The sequence below is a fragment of the Saccopteryx leptura genome, chromosome 3, assembly GCF_036850995.1.
Source record: "Saccopteryx leptura isolate mSacLep1 chromosome 3, mSacLep1_pri_phased_curated, whole genome shotgun sequence".
NCBI classification, from domain to species: Eukaryota; Metazoa; Chordata; class Mammalia; order Chiroptera; family Emballonuridae; genus Saccopteryx; species Saccopteryx leptura.
This window is the reverse complement of record NC_089505.1, coordinates 336,721,676-336,746,255: the sequence shown is the minus strand read 5'-3', so window position 1 is coordinate 336,746,255 and position 24,580 is coordinate 336,721,676. Positions and strand designations below refer to the sequence as shown.

The window sequence follows — 24,580 nt, the reverse complement described above, 5'->3', positions numbered from 1 at the left end:
CTTCAAAATCCATTGGGGCGTCCCTGCAAAGCCCACCCTCGTCCCCTCTGGCTGTACCACCTCTCCGCGCCCGGATGCCCGTGAGGCCCTTCCCCGAAGCTCTTCCCTTCCACCAGCTGTGTCCTCACCTGCTCTGAACAGAGCCCCGGCAGCGTAGTGCATGGCCAGGGCGTGGACCAGCTGCCTGGCTGTGGTGAAGACGGGGCCTCTCTCAAACACGGAGAAGGACAGCGGAGTGTGGTCGGAGGCGATGTAGAGCTTCAGGGAGGCGTGGATGCTGACGAGGAGGCTCACTGGCTGGATCACCAGCTTCCGCAGCTTCACAGGGTTCACCAAGGCCCTGGCGTGCTGTCTGACCTGCAGGGGCAATGCCTGTCCACCTGCTGAGAGCGGCGCGGGGTGACAGCCCAGGCTGCCGTGGGGAACGTAGGTCTCAAACAAAGTTCTGATGTAGTACACAAACGTGTCTTCCACATACAACCGGGCAGGTTTCAACTCAAAACTGAACTCGTTAATATCGAACAAGATGCTCTCGCTCTCCGTTAAGGTGAGGCACAGTTTGATAAAACATTTTTTCTTATATTCTTCCAAATCTTCACTGGATGCAAGGAGACTGTGTATTCTGGAATACTGAGTAGGCTCTGTTTTTTCTCCCTGGCAGATCAAGACAGCAAAGTGGAAATTGGACTTGTTATACAGCTGGTTGTCCAACTGCAGGTCTCCACAGCAGACCTCCACACAGGACAGCTGGAAGGGTGCCACGCAGGGCTCTTCCCCAGGGAGCAGACCGGCCGCTGGGGCCATTTGGAGAAAGACATTGTCCAGCGTGAGTCTCAGAAGTTCAGATGATACTTTGTGGTGGGTGAGGTCATCAAACACTGCCACGCTCAACTGAGTGATGAACATTTTAAATGTCACAATCTTCTCCAGAGTTCTAGAGGAGAAAAGGAAAAGAATGTTAGTCTCCTCACTTCTTTTTTTCCCTTTTTTAAAAAATAGAGTGCCTTATTAAACACCTCCTGATGTTTCATCAGATTCTTGTAAGAAACACGTAAGTAAGAACTCAACTTTCAGACACGATGTACTGGACAGAGCCGGTCACACTCCAACAATACTGGAAAGTGTTCCTAATGGGACTACTGCAAGTTCTCGTCATGTTTCTCTATGTGTTTCCCTATCAACACCAGATTTTTGCTATAAAATCCCTCTAGTCTTTGTGTACTAATCCTCTATCATAATCATCACAAGGCAGAAAAATGTAATAAACCAACCAAGATTCCTTAAAATGAAAGTGAAGTCAGCTGAAGAAAACGTACCATGAACTCTATAGCACAACAGCCTGCCTACCAGAGTCTCAGGCCGCATGCCTTCTTCACTGCCGTTTCTAGAGCTCATGTGTCCACGTGCACGGAGTCACTCTGTCCCCCCCCCCCCCCAGAGCAACACTCATCTGTCATTATTACTAGCAGCTTATGAACATGCTGTTATTTCTCCTATCTTAAAAACTCTCTCTTCGTAACTCCACTACTTCCTCTAGCTACCACCTGTTTTTCTGATCCCTCTTACAAACACACACACACACACACACAAACTCCAAAGAACTTTCTATACATATTGTCTCCTATTCCTCTCCTTCCATTTTCTCTCAACCTTGCTCCAAGCAGCCTTCTACCCCTCACCTGTCTACTAAACCAATGCTCCTTAAGGTCACCAGTGATTCCCACATGGCTAAATCAAATGGTGGCCTTTCAGTTTAAAGCTCACTCAACCTACAGTAGCATTTGATGTCGATAACACCCTCCTTCTGGAAATAATTTCTTTATGTGTCTTCTCTTCCACCTTCCACCTCTGCTCCCCCATGCTCAGTCACTTATGTGGCTCCCTCCTCTCCACCCGACTTCCTACAGTTCAGGTGCCCATAGCCCAGCTCTTGGTCCTCTTCTCCACCTCCACTCACCCCCTTGGAAATACTGTCCAGTCTCATGGCTTGAAAAGTCATCTACATGCCGATGACTTCCAAAGTCACGTAGTTAGCCAAGAACGCCCCCTGAACTACATTCGTATACACATAACTGCCCATGCACAGTCACTTACATGACTAAACACTGCTCACCTTGTCATGTCCGTAATCAAGCTTTTGACCCTATCCCCAAGTCTACATAGAGACTTTCCTATCTCAGTTAATGGCAACTACATTCTACCAATTGCTTAGACCAAAAATTTTGGACTCTTCCTTGATGCCTCTATTTTCAACCTTTATCCAATGAATCAGGGGAACCCCACTGGCTGGTCCTTAAAAGGACACCCAGAAGCTGACCACTTCTTGTCTCCCTACTGTGAGTAACTAATAACTTCCCAACTGGTCTCCATGTTTCTGCCTATGCTTCTCTACAGTCTTATTCCAACAAAGCAGCCAACCATTTTCTAAAATTTTAGGCCAGGTCATGAAACTTCTCTACTCAGAAAACTCCAATGACCTCCCCATTTCACTCAGAATTAAAGCTAAGCCTTACACAAGTCCCCTCCTTCCAGCCTGATCTCTCGGACCTCGGTACGGTCTACTTACTTTCACCCGCCCCACTGAGCCCACACTGGCCTCCCCTACACTTCTCCAGTACGCCAGGCACACTGCTCTGACCTCTGCACTGACTGGGCCCTCTGTCTGGAGAGCCCCCCACCCCAGCCACATGATAACCCTCTTGCTGCCTTCAGGTCTTTGCTCAGATGTCAACTCTTGGTGAGACTTAGAACAGTTAAAAAAAAAAAACAACTAGCTGCTCTGTCCCTATGTCCTTCTTACTGGGCTCTGTTTTCATATCTGCAGAATGCCAACCTTCTTCACATTCTATTAGAATGAAATAAATTTAGATTCATGATCACCATAAAATTTCCTTTTTTATTATATTTAGTTTTTGTTTTCCCATTCCATGCCCATGAGAACGTGGTTTCTTCAGGAGCAGGGACTTGGGTTTCTGTTCACTGATGGGCCACGACCCCCAGAACGGCCCCCGGCATCTGTCTAGCAAGCACTTGAAAACATTTGTTCAATAAATGGATTAAGGAAGTGCCAGTAAACACTTGTGACTTTCCTGTTTCTAGCACTGACTGTGTGGATTGTTGCTATTGTCACTAACAATGCTCTACTAACGTCTTAGATAAAATATTTTGGAGATTCTTGGATAGACCTGAAACTTTGTATTACACAATTTAAAGTTTAGTCTCTAATTCGGTTATGCCATTATTATTTTACAAACACTTATAAGCAAAGAAAATATTCTACCCAACTTTGTTTGAAATACTATAAATTCATATTAATAATAATTCATCAGGGTCAAAATTAATGAGTTCCTAACCATGTATGAAAAGCAAGAAACTTGGGCCCTGGCCAGTTGGCTCAGTGGTAGAGCATTGGCATGGCATGTGGATGTCTTGGGTTTCATTTCTGGTCAGGGCACACAGGAGTAAGTGATCATCTGCTTCTCCACCCCTTCCCCTTCCCCTTCTCTCTCTTTCTCTCTTTACTCCTCCCACAGCCATGGCTTGATGGGTTTGAGTGCATCAGCCCTGGGTGCTGAGGATGGCTCTGTGGAGCCTCTGCTTCAGGTACTAAAAAATAGCTCAGTTGTGAGCATGGCCCAGTTGGGCAGAGCATTGGCTCTAGAAAAGGGATTGCCAGGTGGGTCCCGGTTGGGGCACATGCAGGAGTCTATATCTACCCTCCTCTCACTTGAAAAAGAAAAAAAAAAAAAAGAAAAGCAAGAAACTTAAAAAAAAGGCACAAACAAATGTATTATTTTGTATTTTATAAAATTAATAATAAATTATTTTTTCTGATTACAAAATAAACCTTTACTGTAAAAAATAGAAATACATAAAATTATTAAATAATAATCACCGATAGCCCTACATCTATTAAAAATTTTCCTTCTTTCTTTTCAGGATTGCTTGAAATGTTTTCTGTGTGTGTGTTTGTATGTGTAGGTACGACAGAGAATGTGTGTATGCACATTTATGCATGTACACATATACAGGGGTCCTCAGGTTACGACAGTCTCAATATATGACGTTTTGAGTTTACAATGCTCATGCCCATAAAAACTTTAAAAAATTGAGCTGTGAGTGTTTCGGCTTATGCCGGTAACACTGTACTTATGAATTATGTTGTACTTACAGACTAGCCTGGAACAATTCTTTAAGGTAGAGAGGCCTGTAACAAGTCCTGTAACAAATCCTGTACCTTCTACATCAGCTTCTTGAGACGAAACACCTGTGGTACAGGTAGGATCACCTCCAGCATCTCCTGCATGTTCCTTAGGCAATCCTGATTCACCTGACCCAGCGTCTCCAGCACCTTCTGCAGGTTCTCCTGCCTCTCCAGCTTCCCCCTCCTGATAGGTCCCTCTCTTGCACACTGCAATGCCCCTTCCAGTGTGCAAGCTAACCACAGGAATAAAGGTAAGGAATTATTTTTTTACACTCATTGTCATATTTTCTGTAACTACAGTAGAGTATATTTATGCCCTTTTCCTTTTTCTGTGTTTTAATGTTCTAGATTATAATTTCAGAACTGTGTTAGGATCGGTAAATGATTTAGGATAGGGCATGTTTCAACTTATACCAAAATTCGGCTTACATCACTGTCGTAAGAACAGAACTGTGTCATAACCTGAGGACCCCCTATATGTACATACGACATCTGACTAAGGTAATCTTCATATACTCAACCTCATGTTCCTTTCTCTATTTAAGGTCTATCACATGCATCTTTCCCTTCCACCTCAATCCTCCTCTAGGCCTATTTTCTGTGGACATACCACTTATGGTACATTTACATATTATCCACATATAACACACAGGATGGGGATTTGTACTCTGAATATTTTGCCATTATAATTGGCATTGTGATAAATATCTTTCTGCATATATTTCTGCCTACTTTTCCAATTATTGCTTTAACTCAAACTCTTACAATTGGAATTTCCAAGCCAAAGGGGTTTTAAAACTCTTAATACTTATTTCTAAAGTGATTTCCAGAAAATGGTAACAATTCACACTTCTACTAGGACTATATATGATGAAACATATTGTTAATTTGATAAGTAATATCTTATTTAAATATGTATTTCTTTGATTACTTGTATTTCCTTTTTCTAGAATTTTCTTTTCATGTCTTTTGTCCTTATTTAATTTTTGGAAGAAGAGTTTACCTTCATACTATTCCTACGAATTATATGAGTTCTTTTAAATTAAGGATATTACCTCTTTGATTCACGTTTGTAAAACCTGATGGCAAATATGGCCCTGCCAGGTGCATTTATTTCGATGTAGCTCTGATTGCGAAGTCTAATTACTAGGTTGTCATATGGATACAGAAATATTAATTTGAATTTCATGCTAATGAGAGAGAATAATTTTAATATGCACACTTTAATTTGCAAATCAGTTTGCTAATATCACAGAAAAACTGGAAGGGGTGATCAAGTAAGACTTACTTCTTACAGATATGATTTTGTGCTAATAACCAAATCCTGATGGATTACACAATAATTAGCCAAACTTTAATGTCTATCTGGGGATGACAAAAAAATCGTAAACCACAGGCTTACAACTTCAGAATGAGAAGGCTTACTATACTGCCACTGGAATAAAAATTACACCTACCTGTTGGTATTTGTTAAAATAGGTCCTGCTTTTCCTTCTGGTGCCACAGTGATGAAGACAGTGCCACACTGATGGACAATGTCCACATATACATAGCCAAAGCCAGTCAGGAACACAACCTGAAAAAAGAATATTCAATATATGAACTAAAAAGGAATAAGGAACAACGGTGGAAATGACCGACTTTAAACGTCTCAGTTCTGATTCAATACCACAGACACTTCCTGGTTATATTTCTTTATATCCATGTGTACAGGATGTTCAGTTGACTTGAAATGAAAAAGAGAAAAGAAAGATCAAATCCAGATTTTTCAATATCCAGCTGTAAGGTTCATAGAAAAAAAAATGATGGATGATGGGGCATGAGTGTCTTCATTCTCTGCTCCCTTGAACCTGGCAAATAAGCCGGTAAGGGCTGGAGCCCAGCCACATGTGTGCATATGAATTTCTGCGGCAGACAAACCTCTAAAACTCCGGACCTCAAACGCAATATGCAAAACACTTTCAGGCTCTTGAGTGTTGCATTATTACCACAAGGATGCTCTTCTATGCTGGGGGTACAAAAACCTACCCACGAACCTACCAGCAAGGCATGTCATAACCCTCCCAAGGTCCTTCACATAATCTATCACAAGACCATCAGATAACTTCATTCGATTGGCATCTAAATTAAATTTTCTACAGTGAGAAAATGGACTGAGATGAAAAAAAAGTTCTGTCTCAGAAGCCGGGTGCCAGGCCAGCAGAACAGACATCCTTTCAGCCATAAATACCAATGTATATTAAATGGATAAATATTTGAAAACAGAACAGAACTATTTGAAAAACAACTCCAAGAACAACCTGTTCACAGCCCGCATTACTTGAGGGTACAGGCAAGAACCTCCTTAAGTTTCAGAATGCCGATTCAGATGATCTGAGTATCAGTTCAGTCAAACCTGGAACCTTATTATTAAGACAGCAAACAGAACACTGAAAATTCCTGGATGAAGAAAGCAAGGTAGGTTTTGTATTCTAATTTTGACCAAACGAAGAGTTACCAGGAGTGTATGTAGAACCATAGGAAAGAGTCACAGACTCAAATTTGGAAGCCACTTCAAGATCACTGGGCTTTGTTCTTGTTAGAAAATCCTGACCATCTTCAGTCCCCACGGCACCTGCCCGTCTGCCTCCTCGGCCACGTCACGCTGCTGGTCCCAGCGCCTCCAGCTCCCCTGCAGCCTGACCCGGTGCCTTCTCCATTCTCCGGCGACTGCTCTGGCTTAGGTCCTGACACTCAGCCTCCCTGGGCCTAGAACACGCTTTTCCCCATACAGTCCTTTCATCCTCCTCTGTATTTCTGTACATAGAGATGATGAACACTTTATTCCACTCTCTAATTTTCCTGTTCCTTTCTTCAGCTTGATACCATACTCCACCTCATTCCCACAGTACTGTGACTGTATTTCTATTTGATCACAAATAGTACTGTTGTATCACATCATCTGTTTTTACACCTGACTCAATCACTAGACTGTCAACTTCTTGAGGGCAGGAGTCAAGTCACTTTGTAATCTCTATGGACGTGTTTCCCAATGGATTGCTATGCCAACATACCTGTTTCTAAAGACTCTGAATCCTAAATTTTCCCTTTGTTCTAGAGTAAGAACTGAACTTGAGTATGATAAAATTTGGAATGCAGCCAACTTAAAAAATAGCTCAGCTCACAACTCTAAAACAGGTATTCTTTGAGAAACACATTTATAAATGCCATTATTTTATATGCTAAGTAAAGTAAGCGATCTGTCTTTTGGGGCTTACAGGCACGAGATTATTCATTTGGCACGAGCCTTTCTGAGGCCCTGGCTCCCAGATATTCCCTTCTCTCAGTGACTGTTCATAACTTCGGTGAGACACGAGGGTGTAGCAAGCCCCATGGAAAACCAGAACCACCACCCTTCAAAGGAGGGAAGGAGGGAAGGAGGGAAGGAGGGAATCAGAGAGGGAAATATTTATTTTTCTGCTCATTGTCAAAGCGATCTTCAGGCATTACTACAGAAGGATAGTTATTCTTTCTAAGATAGTGAAAATAAGGTAAGTTGATGTGGTTTCTGTTAACTGCCCAAGAAGCTCTGAAAGCAAGCAAAGCCACCCAAACCTTGAAGGCACATCTTTCCCTTCTGAAAAGAAAGTTTTGCTGGATGCCCCTTTCTCTTATTGTTAGAATAGAAGAGATACTGACTTTAATTCTTGGAGCCTATCCTCGTCTCTTTTTACATGTGGGGAAACAACTCACAATGGAAAGCCTCTTGGTCAGTGGCAGCTTGAAGGACTAAGGAGTTAGGTAACAAAGTAGCAGAGGGATGAGGTATCTACAATCAGGTCTTCCAGAAGTTTAAAACAAACCCTTGTTTTGGTCTGATGGTTCGATCATTCAGTCATTCAATTAATCATTGGACACTTACAGAGGACTCACACTGAGGCAGTCACCGTATCAGGCACCTAGAAGATAGAACCACGCCCTCACGCTGCTCACAGCTCAGGTTATGAAAAAGCCAGTGCACAAATAATGAGAGAAAAAATAACTGACAGCTTCAGGGCAGAGCTGTAGGAAATGCTTCCCCCTCTCAGTTTAGAAACTGCAACGGTGCTGTGTCTGTTTTCTTCAGTACTTATAGCCAAGTGCCTGGTACTTAGTAAAGATCTGAATGGACATAGCTCCTGTGGTAGAGACTTCTAGTGTCCACCCACACCTAGATGCCCTCTCTTTCTAGGCACAGAGCAGGATTCTACTCCTCACCCTCTCGCAATTAGGTATGGCCATGTGACTAGTTTTGGGCAATGAACTGACATGTGTTGCTTCTGAGGTAAAGCACAAAAAAGCCAGCTTTCTGAATATTCCAGATTCATGGCAGACCAAACCTGTTCTGCTGTCTATTTTGATAAATAAAGTTTTATTGGAACACATCTCTGTTCATTTCTTTACACACTGACTGTCTAACAGCAGAGCTGAGAAATCATGAAAAAAGGCTGTATGGCCTGCAAAGCCTAAAATATTTACTATATAGACCAGTGGTTCTCAAACTTTTTGAAGTTGGGGTGCATTTAAAATCCTACAAATAATGGTAAGCGCACTATATACAAATTTCTGAGAAATATGTTATAATAATTAAGTCAAATATTAAAGAAAAATATACAAAGTCCAAGTGTGCTTTTATGGTAATTAAATGAAATAAATATGACAAAATTAAATTTATTCTGACATTAAAAAACATTTTTATGTTACATTTTTTGTTATGCTTTTTAGAATTCGTAAAAAAGAGGGGATAAAATTAAAAATGACAAAGAAGTTATCTTTTTATATATATAGATACATTCTTAGTAAGATTTAGTAAATTCGGCAGGTCCCAGCGCGAATGTGTTAAGTTTTTTCATTCTTGTGTTTCTGAGAATCATGAGCCTGATGTGTCCCAGTGATTTCTTCAATGTTTGGGCATATATTTGAAAGGCAAACTCTCATTTCCTCATCAATACATTGAAGAATTCCTCTCTTTTTACTCTTCATTGTGTTGAGGGTAGAAAATCTTAATTCACATAAATAGGATGTTGAAAATTGTAGTAAAATGTTCAAAGTTTTTTTAGATATTGCCACATATTCTTCTTTTATAGAAATCCAAAAGGCTTCATTTGACAATTCCTTATGTTTAATCATCAATCCAAAACCCCCACCATACATATCATCTTAACTTTATACCAAAAAAAGGATACAAGAAACCTGCCTCCAGTCTTTCCGGGGAACATGGGGGGCAGTGTAAACAATCCAGCACCACAGCTTAACAGCACTTTGCAATCTAATCAGGCAAGTGAGGTGGGAGGTTGGGCAGACTGTCAGCTTACAGCCAATTCCCCACACCTCTGTCCCCCCAAAATCTAAACTCCATAATCCCTGTTGGTTTTTTGGTCCCCAACAGGCACACATTTCTCTGGAATACCATAGGGAGCACCTGAAAATCTTATAGGGCCGCACCAGTGTGCGCTGGCGCACACTTTGAGAACCACTGATCTAGATCTTAAAAAAAAGTTGGCTAACTTCGGCTCTAAATGGTTGTGGTAGAGTGTTACACAGCCAAGGATCTGCTCCTCCCAGTATTCATGCCTTTGTTTAGTCCTTCCCATACTGACAGAGAGCACGGCCACGTGACTTTCTTCAGCTAATGGGGTGTCAGTCAACATGAGGCAAGAGCAGCTTGATGAAGCTTGCATACTGGGGTTTGCCCTCTTTTTTTTCTTTCTTTTTTGTATTTTTCTGAAGTGAGAAGCGGGGGGGGGGGGGGTCAGGCAGATAGACAGACTCTCGCATGTGCCTGACCGGTATCCACCTGCATGCCCACCAGGGGGTGAGGCTTGGCCCCTCTGGGGCGTTGCTCCACTGCAATTGGAGCCATTCTAGCGCTGAGGCGGAGACCATGGAGCTCTAATGGAGCCTTGGCTGCAGGAGGGGAAGAGAGAGATGCAAAGAGAGGGGGAGGGGTGGAGAAGCAGATGGGCACTTCTCCTGTGTGCCCTGGCCAGGAATCAAACCCAGGACTTCCACACACCAGGCTGATGACTACCACTGAGCCAACCGGCCAGGGCCGGGTTTGCCCTCTTACTACCATGCGAGGGAGCTAGAGTTAGTTTCCTACGGAGAAAAGACAACATGGTAAAAGCGATGCCCAGATTCCCCAGGTGAACTCACCCCTCAGCCAAACCTCCAGCTGACGCAGCTGTACCCTGGACCCCAGGCTTAGCTTACAGTAATCACCCAACAAGTCCTCAGATTCACTAGAAGTCAACCACTGTTGCTTCAAGCCTGTAAGTTTTGACATGGTTTGTTACAATGGGGAAGATGGAAAATAATGGGCCCATCAACCTGATCCCTGAATGAATTTGTAAAACAGAGTTCCCAAATGACAAACACTAGGCACATGGTGTGGGCAAGAAGTAAATTCTAGGATTATAGTAGGTAGACAGCATAACCTAGCCCCCTGGTTAGCAAACTGTGACTTGTGAGCCACATGCGGCTCTTTGGCCCCTTGAGTGTGGCTCTTCCACAAAATACCACGTGTGGGCGCGACCTCGATAAGGAATGTACCTACCTATATAGTTTAAGTTTAAAAAATTTGGCTCTCAAAAGAAATTTCAGTCATTGTACTGTTGATATTTGGCTCTGTTGACTAATGAATTTGCTGACCACTGACCTAGCCCATCTTAATAATACAGATATTGGTACTAAAAGTAGGGTTCTAGCAAAAACCAAAAATATAAGTTTTTAGCTTAATTTAAGTGGAAATTGATATTGAGCCTACAAAAATGTAGATTTATGTTAGGAAGTGTCAAGACATTTAGTAAAACTGTTGTCTGAGATTACTTGGGAGGGAGACCATAAATCTAATAAATTGGTAGCTCTAAGATGAGGTCTGGAAACCAAACACTAGCATTGTGCACTGGTTCCCGCTGGCTGCGTCTGGCGATGAACTAGGAAGAAGAGACGCATTCAGACAAGAATTACAAGCTGGTCAGCTTGTAATAAAATGAAAGGGAATAGAGAGATTCCAGAAATTCAGGGCCTTGCAAAGTTAGAAATGTTTTTAAACCCCAAACTACAAGAGGTTTTGTCTTTGACTGTGAAGGCAGATGAGTACTCAGCCTTAGGGCCTACAGGGTGCACACTCATGGTTAAAACATCTTGATTGTTAAAGTGACGCAGAAAAACATTTACCCAGAGAGAAGCAAGGAAGTGACATAGCGCAGAAATATGTCTTTAAAAAGTACCACGCATGTGATTACTGGTACATGGAATTCTCTGGAATCAGCTAGATAAGAAGTCTACTGAGTTTTTGAGAAATTGCTACTGCCCAATAAATTCATGAACCTAGACAAAAACAGACTGATTATTTGAGATGCCAAAAGCTTCACTTTTGGCCAAGGCAGAGCTCTGAGAGTAGATACAAGGACTGGAAGAATAATGGGGAGAGAGCTCTTCCAAAAACAGAAACAGGGCTCAAAGAATACGCCTTGCTTCCAGGGTATTCATCCCACAATATGTGCTCTCAAAATTCCAGATTTTTCAGGGATAAGAGGCTGCTATATGTCTTTTAAATTTTTTTTCTTTAAATTTTAATTTGAGAGATAGCAAGAGACAGGAAGGGAGAGAAATGAAAAGCATCAACTTGTCACTTAATTGTTCACTGATAACATCTCATTTATGCCTTAATGGGGGGGGGGGGGGGCTCAAGCTGAGCCAGTGCCCCTTGCTCAAGCCAGCGACCTTGGGCACCAAGCCAGTGACCATGGGGTCATTTCAATGAACCCATGCTCAAGTTGACCACCCCATGTTCAAGCTGACGAGTCTGCGCTCTGCGCTCAAGTCAGCAACCTTGGGGATTTGAACCTGGGACCTCAGAGTCTCAGGTTGATGCTCTATCCACTGCACCACCATTGATCAGGATGCTGTATGTCTCTTACCTTCCTTTTTCTGGAGAGACTATTACTGTTATCCTGTCCTGTAAATTGGTGAGGAAAGGGGGAAGAGGCCCGTTCATAGGTCTCTAGAAAGAAAGGAGTCACATCCAGACTAAGGGAGCCTCGCTCAGTTCTAGATTTCCAGTGGGATGTGGTGACTGGCTAGAACCCTGGGGAGATTTGTTTGTTCTGTGTGGGGAAAGGATAAATTACTGAACGATGGCCAAGGAGACTTTCCAGTTGTTTGTTACTGCCGCAGGAGCCAGCCGGTCTTGATCAAGGCCGTCATGTAGTAACGTTTTACTTCCCTCACTTCACACTGGTAGCACGGGAGTGTGTATGGAGGGCCATGGGCAACATATAGGAAGAGTGGTGCTGATTTTAGCACAAAACATTGCGGAGATACTCTGTGGCCATTTGTATCTGTTAGAGTACTCTCATCAGTAAGATTTTCTCTTACATATGTGGTTATAAGAATACTATTTGAGGCCTGGGTCCTGCCTTCCCCTTAGTAAGTGTGTTATCTTCTATAATTAAAAATAAGAAACACAAACGTAATTTGTGATTTTCTATATATTGTTATCTTTATTAACATGATTTATATATATATCCAACATATAATATTTTTAAAAATTATTCCAGTGTAATTTCACTGAGTAAAGAAGTTACAAGATGATACAAAAGGAATAACTAAAAATACTCTTACAAGTCTCTTCCTTTCTTTCCTTTTCTCTTTTGCCCACTTCCAGGCTATCTATGACAATCCAGCGATAATCAGGTAGTTATAAAGCTTCCCAGCACTGAAGCTGGGTTCAACTGGGTCTTTCAGGTGGAGATGTTGGTAAGAAATACAGATTTGGAGCTGCAAGGATGAGGGGGCCAGAGATAGTTACCTGGGAGTGGCTGGCTGACAGTGGCTAAAGCTGTGAGAAGGATTAGATCCTCCAGCCTTACCAGGTGGTGGCGCAGTAGATATAGAGCATCGACCTGGGACGCTGAGGACCCAGGTTAGAAACCCTAAGGTTGCAGGCTTGAGCGCAGTATGACCAGCTTAGCGTGGGATCACCAGAATGATCCCATGGTCACTGGCCTGAAGCCCAAGCCCCCTGGTCAAGGCACGAATGAAAAGCAATCAATGAACAACTAAAGTGCCACAACTATGAGCTGATGCTTCTCCCTTCCTGTTTTTCCCTCTCTCTTGCAAAAAAATAAAAATTAAAAAATTTCTCTCTTCCAGAGAGAAAAAGAAGGCAGATGAATTTCTAAGATAATCAAGGTAGAAAGGGCTGGATAAGGATGAAAAGAATATAGTAGAGGCTCAAAACAGGTGATTAACTTCTTGTGATCCCGGTAAGTCTCGTGTCTCATGATATTCTTATAAGCAAGGTAAGAACTATCTTGCACAGTATAGTTTAAAAAGTGCTTTTAGATTTTTTAATTTATTTATTCATTTTAGAGAGGAGAGGGAGAGACAGAGAGAGGGAGAAGGGAGAGACAGAGAGAGAGAGAGAAGGGAGGGAGGAGCTGGAAGCATCAACTCCCATATGTGCCTTGACCAGGCAAGCCCAGGGTTTCGAACCGGCAACCTCAGCATTCCAGGTCAACACTTTATCCACTGCACCACCACAGGTCAGGCCTAAAAAGTGCTTTTAGATGCCATCTTCTTATGTTAGAGATGTGAGTTAGATGTGAGTTTGGTGTATTAGTGGCTGACTGAGCCCGTGCTTTAGGGAAGTGTCTAGAGATTCACTACAGCATGTAGACTTGCCCTTGTCCTGTTCAACATATTTATTAATGACTAAGATGACATGCAGAATGCATGCTTACCACATCTATAAGTGAACGGAAGCTACTATTTATGCTTAATACATTAGATGACAGCATCACAACTTCATTTTTTTTTTTTAAGTGATTTCAACAAACTAACCGGACCAATAGCAACACGATTTAATTTACTGGGGATAAATGTAAAGTCCTATCAATGGGTTCAAAAAGTCAACTGTACAGCAAGTCATACGACAAAGACCTGGGGATGTGGCTCACCACAAGTTCCCTAATAACAAACAGTCTGAGCTTGTTCATAAAAAGCTAACTCAATCTTCTACTTTATTAATGGAAGCATCGGGAGGGAATAGCTGGTCAGACCACATTTGGAATACTCGTGTAATTCCGGCTGCCGGATTTAAAAAGGAAACATAACACACCAGTGTGTTCAGCGCAGGGTAACTGGTGATGGGTCTGGCGATCACATTTCCTGAAGCAGTGACAGCAGTAGTGTTTGTCTGGAGAAGAGAACGCTCGGAGAAGCCGCTGAAGCTGCCTTCAGACGACGGTGGTGTCGCCGCTGGAGGGAAGTAAATAATTTGTGATGTTCCAGAGAGCAAACCAGGGACGAGCGAGCGAACACCACGGAGGGACAGTCTCAGCAGCTCCAGCACAGGCTTCCTCGGTCACTGCAGATGAGGCCTGGCCGTGAGCCTGGGAGGCCCCGGAGGTACAGTGTCATGGAAAGGACTCTTGCACTAAGTAAAAGGGGAACTTACAGAACCTCTGCTAACCCATCCATGCTTTTATGAACTGTCTGGTAGCATATCTGTAGCCAGGCCAGGACTCCAAAAGAGAGACAGTAACCTCAGCTTGATGCAGGGGCTACATATGAGCAGCTTCAGGTTCCAGCCTGACCCTGCTTAGTCAGGGACATGCCACCTGGCTGATTATTCTGTAAGCCTCAACCCTCTCCTGTGTGTCAAGATAAATAAAAGTTACTGCACCAGTTTAGAATTTTGGTGGCGATCAAAGGCTCTGTCTTAGGACTTAGCACACTTGATGACATTAATTTAGTTACTCAGGAACTATGACGCCTTACTCAGGGCAGAGGATCTGGTTGGCCCTTCACGGGCCCTTAATAAAAGTTTATGGAGTAAGTGAGTGAAAGAATGCCGACTGTGGAGTGCCAGCACTCTGTGAATGGCACAGAGCTCTGTAAACATGAAGGACTGCCCTTTCTCCCTGCCCTGCACCCACACACTATCTGAGAGGCAACAGCAAGGACAGTGACCTACCCCACTCCACACTTGTGCTAAGAGCCCAAGATGATGAAAATCTACTGGATCTTTTTAGAAGAGAAGCCACCTGCAAAAGGATCATTTTAATTTGCAATTTTAGGGTTCAAACTGCTCAACCTTCTTAACTCAAACTGCTCAGAAATTGCTTTCCATAAACAATTCAATAACTTCCCCTGGTTCTTCAGCTATAAACCAAAATCCGTGATGGCAGATGCAGGATCTCGCTGGGCTGGCCTTGAATGCCTCGTTAGCCTCCTCTCCTTCCCCCTTTTCCTTAATCTTGTACTGCGGCCCCGCCCCGCTGCCTTTAAATCTGTGAAAGAACCTTGTTCCTTCTCGGAGCACCAAGGCTTCAGACACTCTGCTCTTCCTGCCAAGAAACCTCTCCCCCTCCCTTGCAGTTCTGTCCCTCCTTGGAGGCACAGACGCAAAGTCTCTCTCCCAGACACACACTCCCGGGCTTCTCGGACTCGCCTGCTGCACACACACTGCACAGCTTTGCCTCCACAGCTCTCACTGTGCTCATCATCATACAGCTGCCTGTGTGGTTCCTCCCTTAGTATCCATCTCCTCCACAGGGGATCTCTGTGAGGACACGGGCTGCACTCCAGTTTTGTCCACTATAGTTACGTAGCCCCAACACCAAGTTATAATGCGTGCTGCATAGTAGAAATCAGCACTTGTTGACTGATTGACAGCATGCTTCATGTTTGTATTACATAAATAGTAACTGCTATGGTTTCTTTGTACCTTTCTTCATTTGAATTTTTCAAAAGAACATTTCTTTTTATTTTTTTGGTATTTTTCCAAAGTGAGAAGTGGCGGGGGCAGGGGAGGCAGACAGACAGACTCCTGCATGCGCCTGACTGGGATCCACCTGGCATGCCCACCAGGGGGCGATGCTCTGTCCATCTGGGGCGTTGCTCTGAGCCATTCTAGTGCCTGAGGCAGAGGCCATGGAGCCATCCTCAGCACCTGGGCCAACTTTGCTCCAATGGAGCCTTGGCTGCGGGAGGGGAAGAGAGAGATAGAGAGAAAGGAGAAGGGGAAGGGTAGAGAAGCAGATGGGCGCTTCTCCTGTGTGCTCTGGCTGTGAATCGAACCCGGGACTTCCACACACCAGGCTGACACTCTATTGCTGAGCCAACCAGCGAGGGCCAAAAGGATGTTTCTTAAGGTTTCTAAAAGAAATTAAAATCCCAAACACTTATGTCAGGATTCTAAACTATTTTCCCTGACAGGATCAAAATCATGACAAAATTATCAATGTAAGCTTATTTTTTTATTCCTTTTCTTATTTATTGAGAATCTAAAGATTTTTCCCCCTAAAGTCAGGCTGGCACCCACTGTCACGTAATGGGCAAGATCACCAGCTGCCACTCTGGAGCCTCTCCACAGGGCCGGGAAGCTGAGTCATTGGTGCTCAGTGGTCAGTATTCTGACCAGGTGTGAGCCAGGGACGTGTCCCCAGATAACCCACACCAAGTTCACGGAATTTCACGGCCTCTATGCCAGTTGGGTCTTCCTGGTAACTCTTAATCCCAAGAACATTTCTTTGTGTCATTATAAAGTCATTTTCTGCATATTCCCTTCCATAGTCCATTTCAAAATTATACAACATGACACTGTCCTATTTACAAAATGAAGGCAAGGGGCACATCTATGACCGACAAGAGCTAAAGGACTTTTCTTCCTTGCAGCATAAGGAGTTTCTGGTGATTTAATTCTGCTTTCTCAAATTCGCATCATGTGCCCCAGAACCAGGGCTGAGGAAAGGCCCCTGGAAGACATGCTCACTCCTAAGAGCTGCTTCCGTTCCCTGGGGGGAGCGCTCCCTCTGCGCCCGGTGATTTATAAGCCCCGCGCGGTGCTGAGGAGACGCTGGCGAGGGTCTGAAACACATCTTCCTACAGAATAGGAAGGAAACGCTGGTCTGCAGGACATCTGGCACGTAGCTCCCCAAGATTAATGTGAACATGACACCGTGCTGGGTCCTCAGACCAGGGATCACGAGGGTGTTGGAAAGAGTACCTCCTCTTAGCTTTGAAGTGTCCCTGACTACAAAGGTTTGAGGAAATTTAGAGTGAATGGCAATCCCCAGAATAAGGCTTGGCTGGCAGACTGCCTATTGTAAAGAGGTCCCTAGACATATATAAGCAAAGTTTCGAACATCTTCAAACTGATGCAGGGGAGTTCAGGGATCCTTGAGCAGCCTGCGGTATTTATTTTGTAAATTAACGAGAACAGGAACTCCGTTGCGGAGGCTGCACAGACTCAGCAGACGTTCATCGTTCGTCAAATGAGCACTGTGGATGGAAATCACAGCGCTGGGTATCTGGAGGCCCCTGCAAATGCAGGTCTCCAGGGCCAGGGTGGTCCCCTGGCTGCTTGGCCATCTTTACACCGGCCCCTGGCCATGTCTTTCAGCTGCGTCCGCAGCTACTGTTCTCTGCAGGCCCCACCCGTTCCCTCTCTCTTACAGAAGACTCATTCCACAGTCACAATAAACTTAAGGCCACTGCATATTAATTCACTCAATATTCTGGCCCCATCGCTCCAAATATCTCTGTCTAATCTGTGCCCCCCCTGACCTCTCTTCCCCTGACAGATAAGAGGACACAGCCCTTCTGTTCAAGTAGAATTCCAGGCCCTGGGGTTTGGACTTCTCTCTGGGCAGCTCTTTGCTCACATTTCCCACTTCTTCACTGACTCCTCACTGACAGCATATAAAGAGCTTCCTCACCTCAGAACTCACTGAAGTCCTTCCGTCCCTCACTTCTGTTGACTCTGAACTTGTCATCTAATTGTTAACTTGCTTCCGTCTTTCCACCTTGTTATTCCCTGTACGCTTCCCCGTTCAGGGCTGTCTGGCTTCCACCTTGCCCGGGTTTTCCTCCACCACTCTGCTTCCTCTTCTTAGTCTCTTGTTGCAGTGTGCTTATATGATGGAGTTTCCCAAGGGTAGGCCTGGGACCCTCTTTTTCTTCTCTTTCAGTTATTTCATCTTCTCATTAATTTACTCACTTGATGGTTATTAACATCTTATCATACTGACAGGTACTCTGCCGTAGGCTGAGGACAAATAAGGCAGGTATCTGATGGCCTGTATCTTGACTTGGTAGAAAACTGTTTCAAGGAATAAGTGCAATTAAATGTCACAAATGTTCTATTGGCACATTTCATCCTGAAAGTGGGGAAAATGAATATATTCCCAGAAACATATAATCTGCTATAACCGAAACAGGAAGAATCAGAGAAACTGAATAGACAGATTACAATTAGTGAAACTGAAGCAGTAATCAAAATCTCCCAACAAACACAAGTCCTGGATGAGATGGCTTCATGGGTGAATTTTACCAAACATTCAAAGAACCCCTATCCTTCTCAAACTATTCCAAAAAATTCAAGAAGAGGGAAGATTCCCAAGCTTATTTTATGAGACCAGCATTACCCTAATTCCAAAATCAGATACAGACACTACAAAGAAAAAAAAATGATAGGCTAATATCCCTGATGAACATAGATGCAAAATTCTTCAACAAAGTATTAGCAAACCAAATCCAGCAACACATTAAAAAGATCATACAGGGTTCTGACCAGTCAGCTCAGTAGATAGAGCAAAGGGGCGGCATGCAGACGTCCTGGGTTCAATCCTCGGTCAGGGCACACATGAGAAGTGACCCATCTGCTTCTCTTCCCCTCTCTCTCTCTTCCCTGCTTGCAGCCAGTGGCTCAATTAGTTTGAGCTTCGGCCTGGGTGCTGAGGACATCCTGGTTGATTCGAGCATCGGCCCCACATGGGGGTTGCTGGCTGGATCATGGTTGGGGTGCATGCAGGAGTCTAACTCCCCTCCTCTCACTTAAAAATAAAGATTATACACCATGATCAAGTGGGATTTATTCCGGGGAGGCAAGGTTGGTATAATAACTGCAAATCAATAAACGTGATATATCACATAAGCAAACTGAAGGATAAAAACCACACGGTCTTATCAATAGATGCAGAACAGCATTTGATAAAATCCAGCACCCATTTGTGATAAAAATTCTCAGCAAAATGGGAATACAGGGAACATACCTAAACATAATAAAGACCATCTGTGACAAACCCACAGCCAACATCATACTCAATGGGCAAAAACTACAAGTGTTTCTTTCCCTTATTGTCAGGAATAAGACACAGATGTCCACTAGCACCCCTCTTATTCAACACACAGCACTGGAAGTCCTAGCCACAGCAATCAGACAAGAAGAAGAAAGAAACGGCATACAAATTTGAAAGGAAGAAGTAAAGCTGTCATTATTTGTAGATTACACGATACTGTATATAGAGAACCCTACAGATTCCACCAAAAAACTACTAGAACTGATAAAATAATTCAGTAAAGTAGCAGGATACTAAATAAATATCAGAAAGTAGTTTTGTTCTCATACACCAATAATGAACTATCAGTAAGGGAAACTAAGAAAACAATTCTAGTTACAATTGCATAACAAAATACCTAGAAATAAATTTCATCAAAGATGTTAAAAACCTGTGCTCAAAAAATTCTAAGATGCTAAAGAAAAATGTTTATTAAGATACAAATAAGTAGAAGCATATACCATGTTACAGATAGGAAGAATTAACACCATTAAAATGTCTGTACTACCCAAAGCGATCTATAGATTCAACGCAATTCCTTTCAAGATACCAACAGCATATTTCACAGAACTAAAACAAATATTCTACAGATTTACAAGGAACCAAAAGGACCCCATATAGGCTCAGCAATCTTGAGAAAAAAAAACAAGGTTGGAGGAATTATGCTCCCTGATGAACTATACTACAAGGTCATAGTAACCAAAATGGCTTGCTACTGGCATAATGGAAGATCAATGGAACAGGGTATAGAAGAGAGAGTCCAGAAATAAACCCATGTCTTTATGATAAATTAATATTTGACAAAGGAAGCAAGTACATACAGTGGAGTAAAGATAGTCTGTTTAATAAGTGGTTTTGAGAACACTGCATAGATATGTGCAAAAAAACAAAACTAGACCACCTTCTTAAACTGTACACAAGAATAAACTCAAAGTGGATTAAAGACTTTAAAATGTTCAACTCAAAACCATAAAAATCCTAGAAGAAAACACAGGCAGTAAAATCTTGATTATTTCTTGAAACAATAGTTTTTTTCGGATATAGCTCCTCAGGCAAAGGAAACAAAAGAAAAAACAAACAAGTACAACTATATCAAACTAAAAATTTTTTGCCCAGCAAAGAAAACCATCAACAAAATAAAAATACAACCCACTGAATGGGAGAAAATATTTGCAAATAATACATCTGATAAAGGATTAATATTCAAAATTTATAAAAAAAAAACTTGTAAGTCTCAATGCCAAAAAACCCCCTAAATAATTCAATTAAGAAATGGGCAAAGAAACTAAACAGACACTTCTCCAACAAGGACATTCAGATGGCCAATAGGCATATGAAAAGGTGCTCAACGTCCAGTAATCATCAGAGAAATGCAAATTAAAACCATAATGAGATATCACCTCACACCTGTCAAATGGTTATCATCAATAAATCGGCAAACAAATGTTTGTGAGGATGTGGAGAAAAGGGAACCCTCATGCACTGCTGGTGGGAATACAGACTGGTGCCGCCACTGTGGAAAGCAGTACAGTTACCTCAAAAAATTAAAAATAGCACTGCCTTATGACTCAGTGATTTCACTTCTAGGAATAGATCCAAAGAAATCCAAAACACTGATTCAAAAGAAATATGCACCCTTATGTCAACTGCAGTATTATTTACAAGAGCCAGGATTTGGAAGCAGCCTAAATACCCATCAGCAGATGAGTGGATAAAAAAGCTGTGGTACATTTACACAATGGAATACTACGCAGCCGTAAAAAAAGAAGGAAATCTTACCCTTTGTGACAGCATGGATAGATCTGGAAAGCATTAGGCTAAGTGACATAAACCAGTCAGAGAAAGACAACTACCATTTAATTTCACTCATATGTGGATTCTAATGAACAAAATGAACTAACAAACTAGAAACAGACTCACAGATACAGAGAACAGATTGACAGCAGTCAGATGGGAGGCTGGTTTGGAGGCTGGGTGAAAAATGTGAATGGATTAAGCAAAATAAAACTCAAGACACAGAGAACAGCATGGTGATGAGCAGAAGGAAAGGGGCGTGGGGTTGTAGGAGAGGGAATAAGGAGGATTAAATGGCAACAGAAGAAGACTTGACTTGGGGTGGTGAACACACAGTGTAATATACAGATGATGTACTAGAGAACTGTACCTGAAACCTATATGACTTTATTAACCAATGTCACCCCAATATGTTCAATTAAAAAAAATGAATAAATGTAAAGTGCTTATTAGCCTAAAGCCTGGTAGAGTAAGTGATTATTAAATGGTAATCATTACTATTACTATAAATATATTTATAACTTTAATATGTGTTTTGTAACCATTACAGTGGGACCTACTTCAACGCTTACTATGAAGATCAAATAAACTAATAGATGTGAAAGTACATTAAAAAAGTGCAGCACAATATTATTTGGTCATAAAATGGAATGAAGTTCTGACACATTATAACCTGGATAAAGCTTACAAATATTATGCTAGGTGAAATAAGCCAGACACAAAAGGACAAATATTGTTTGATTCCACTTTTATGAGGTGACTAGAATAGGCAAATTCAGAAACAGGAAATATAATAGCGGTTACCAGGAGTTGAATAGAGAGGAAGTTAGGGCGTTACTACTTCTAGAGCCAGAGCTCTGGTTTGGGATGCTGAAATAGTGCTGACGGCTGTACAATATGGTGAATGTATTTAGTGTCACTACATTATATATTAAAACAATTTTAAGTACAGCAGAAATGAAATGCTTGATTCATGTGCCATTTTTAACAAAAATAACACCACTAACATCCGGAGTAAGACAGAGACAAATAAGGACATTTTATCTGTTCAGGATTTTAAAGCTGTACTTATATTTGCAAAGTTTTATGTACTACTAGGACAAAATGTGTATCTTAAAATTAGTAAATTTTCAAGAGGGAATTAATCTAGGGTTGGCATTATGATTGTCTTAAAATCTGGCCACTTAGACTCCCTTCTATGTAGAGAAGTCCCATAAATTAGACCCGTTTTACTTTTACCAAGTATTCCTCTCTGGCAAACACTTGTATAGTACACTTTAGAGATCCACACTTGCATCTGGGAGTTTACACCATGAGGATGTAACAATGGATACACATATGACCTCACACAGAAACAGGAAGTTCAGCATTTAGAAAACTATGCTTACAAATGGACAAGCAGGCCCTGGTCAGGAGGTTCAGTGGAGAGAGTGTGGTTCTGGCGTCGAGGTCAAAGGTTCGACCCTCAGTCAGGTCACATAAGAAAAGCAGCCGACGAGCGTACAACTAAATGCAACAACTAAGTGGAACAACAAGTTGACGCTTCTCTCTGTCTCCCTCTCTCTCAAATCAATGGAAAAATTAGAAAAAAGAATAGATGACCATTGAAACCTTAGGAAAGGAAAGTCTCCTTTGGGCATCAGCAGGAACACGTGGGCTCACTGACCTGCGTCCCCTGACCGTTGGTGTCGATGGCATCACTCCACTCGGTCGCCGCCTCATCCAGGAGTTCTGCCCTCAGAAGGAGGCTCGGAAGCAAGTCCTTGGTCTTGCAGTCTGGATAACTGGAAATCTGATGGTAAAGCTCATGATGGATTGAGCATTCAGGAGGAACTTTTCTGCAATAAACCTTAAATTCTGGAATATCTGCAAGAAAGAAAAGGGCACATGCAGACTTAGGCCTTGAAGACAAATTTAAACATAGTGTGGCAAGAAAAACTTTATAACGAGGGATGAATAATAAATTTTATTTAAACAGTCTTCACAGGATCACAGGCAACTACTAAGTCACAAACATCCAGAAAAAATACAAGTTTTGTATTGTTTAAATTCAATGCTATACGATGTACCTTTCATATTTTCCTTTATAAGTATTGTGACTGGACATCTGTTGTGGAAAATTACTCGAGGACTAGGGTCTTCTGAGAAGGTTAAATAAGTCACTCCGAGGTGTTCTTGATATGTCAGTGCAATAGCCCTAGAATCAGATGAAATCAAATGACAGAAGTGGATTAGAAAGTAATTCAAGCTTTCTCTACTGATATATGTTTATTTAGATTTGCAATATCCAAAACTCTGTAATACCTTTTCTTTTATAAATCAGAGGAAATGTTTTCTAGAGAAAGAAGGCTTTTTATCTTCTCATATGTTAACTACCATATATTAATTATAGTTTTATGAACTTTTTTCCTAAAAATACTGACACGTTTATCATATTTTTTTAAATGTGAAAGATTCTATAAAGATAGAAGCCATGACTTCTAGCGCTCAGAGGGAACTGCAGGTAAGCTGTGCTGACCCGTCTTCCTGCCCTCTTCCTTTCATGCCTGTGTGCCTCACACTTTTCAGACAGGGTACCTTCTGCCTTAAAAGTGCCCAGTGAATTCTGGCAAAGGAGAAGTGATACACTCTCAGAAGGCCTCCCAGGGAATTTGGGTACTTGCCCCCCCCCAAGGTAGGTAGGCTCATAATGTTTGTTGTTAGTTTTGACAATCATCATACTTGACAGGCTCTCCATTCTGACAACTGACAACGAAGCCATAATGTTTGGCGTTAGAGTAGCTGCCACGTGGGCACAGGCTGCCTGCCCTCTTCAATGGAGCAACAGAAAGTGTTCAGTTTAGATCTAGAACTACCAAACAATATTTCATATTAAAGCAGGAAAAAGTTCTCCCTGCAGCTTAAATTACACGGACTGATTGTTCAAATTAATCAAAATTTGCCCAATGTATAATTTCCCATTTGCCATTTATCCTGTTTACTAGTGTCTATGAGTTATTCTCGAAGACTGTATTGTCTGAAATGCCAGAGTGAATTGTCTATTAGCATTTGGGGAAATCCAATTAATAACACCATCAAATGTGCACTGCTGGCCCAGGAGAAGGGAGAGGAGGAGATGGGCAGCAGGAAGTGAATTCACTTTTAGAGCACAGTCCTTGGATGAATGCCAAAGTTCTTTTCCCAGTCTCATTCTGAAAAAGCAAGCCAACCTCCAAGCATTTTCTTTTTGATGGCCAAGAAAGCTGGGGGCCAGACCTAACATATGGGGCCTTTAATCTCGCTCAAAATGTAAGAATAAGATTAAGTTATTTTAATAAAATTATGTCTTGTAATTCTTAGAACTTTACTAATTTCAAATAAAAACTTACAGTCTTGTCTTTAAGTTTTAAAAATAAGGTTTGTTTTCTATATATAGGTTCACATCATTTTCTTT

At 42.1% G+C, this 24,580-nt stretch overlaps 1 protein-coding gene across 4 annotated transcripts in view; it reads right to left on the bottom strand.

Moving 5' to 3' along the window:
* Positions 1-24,580, bottom strand: part of VPS13B (vacuolar protein sorting 13 homolog B) — an 887,459-nt gene that overhangs the window by 21,729 nt on the left and 841,150 nt on the right. For all 4 annotated transcript variants that reach the window (XM_066379210.1, XM_066379212.1, XM_066379209.1 and 1 more), the window contains exons 53-56: positions 23,217-23,344; positions 22,814-23,013; positions 5,662-5,780; positions 129-934 (exon numbers count right to left, since the gene is read on the bottom strand). In XM_066379210.1, coding sequence (XP_066235307.1) covers positions 129-934; positions 5,662-5,780; positions 22,814-23,013; positions 23,217-23,344 — 1,253 coding nt within the window. The remainder of the gene's footprint in view (positions 1-128; positions 935-5,661; positions 5,781-22,813; positions 23,014-23,216; positions 23,345-24,580) is intronic.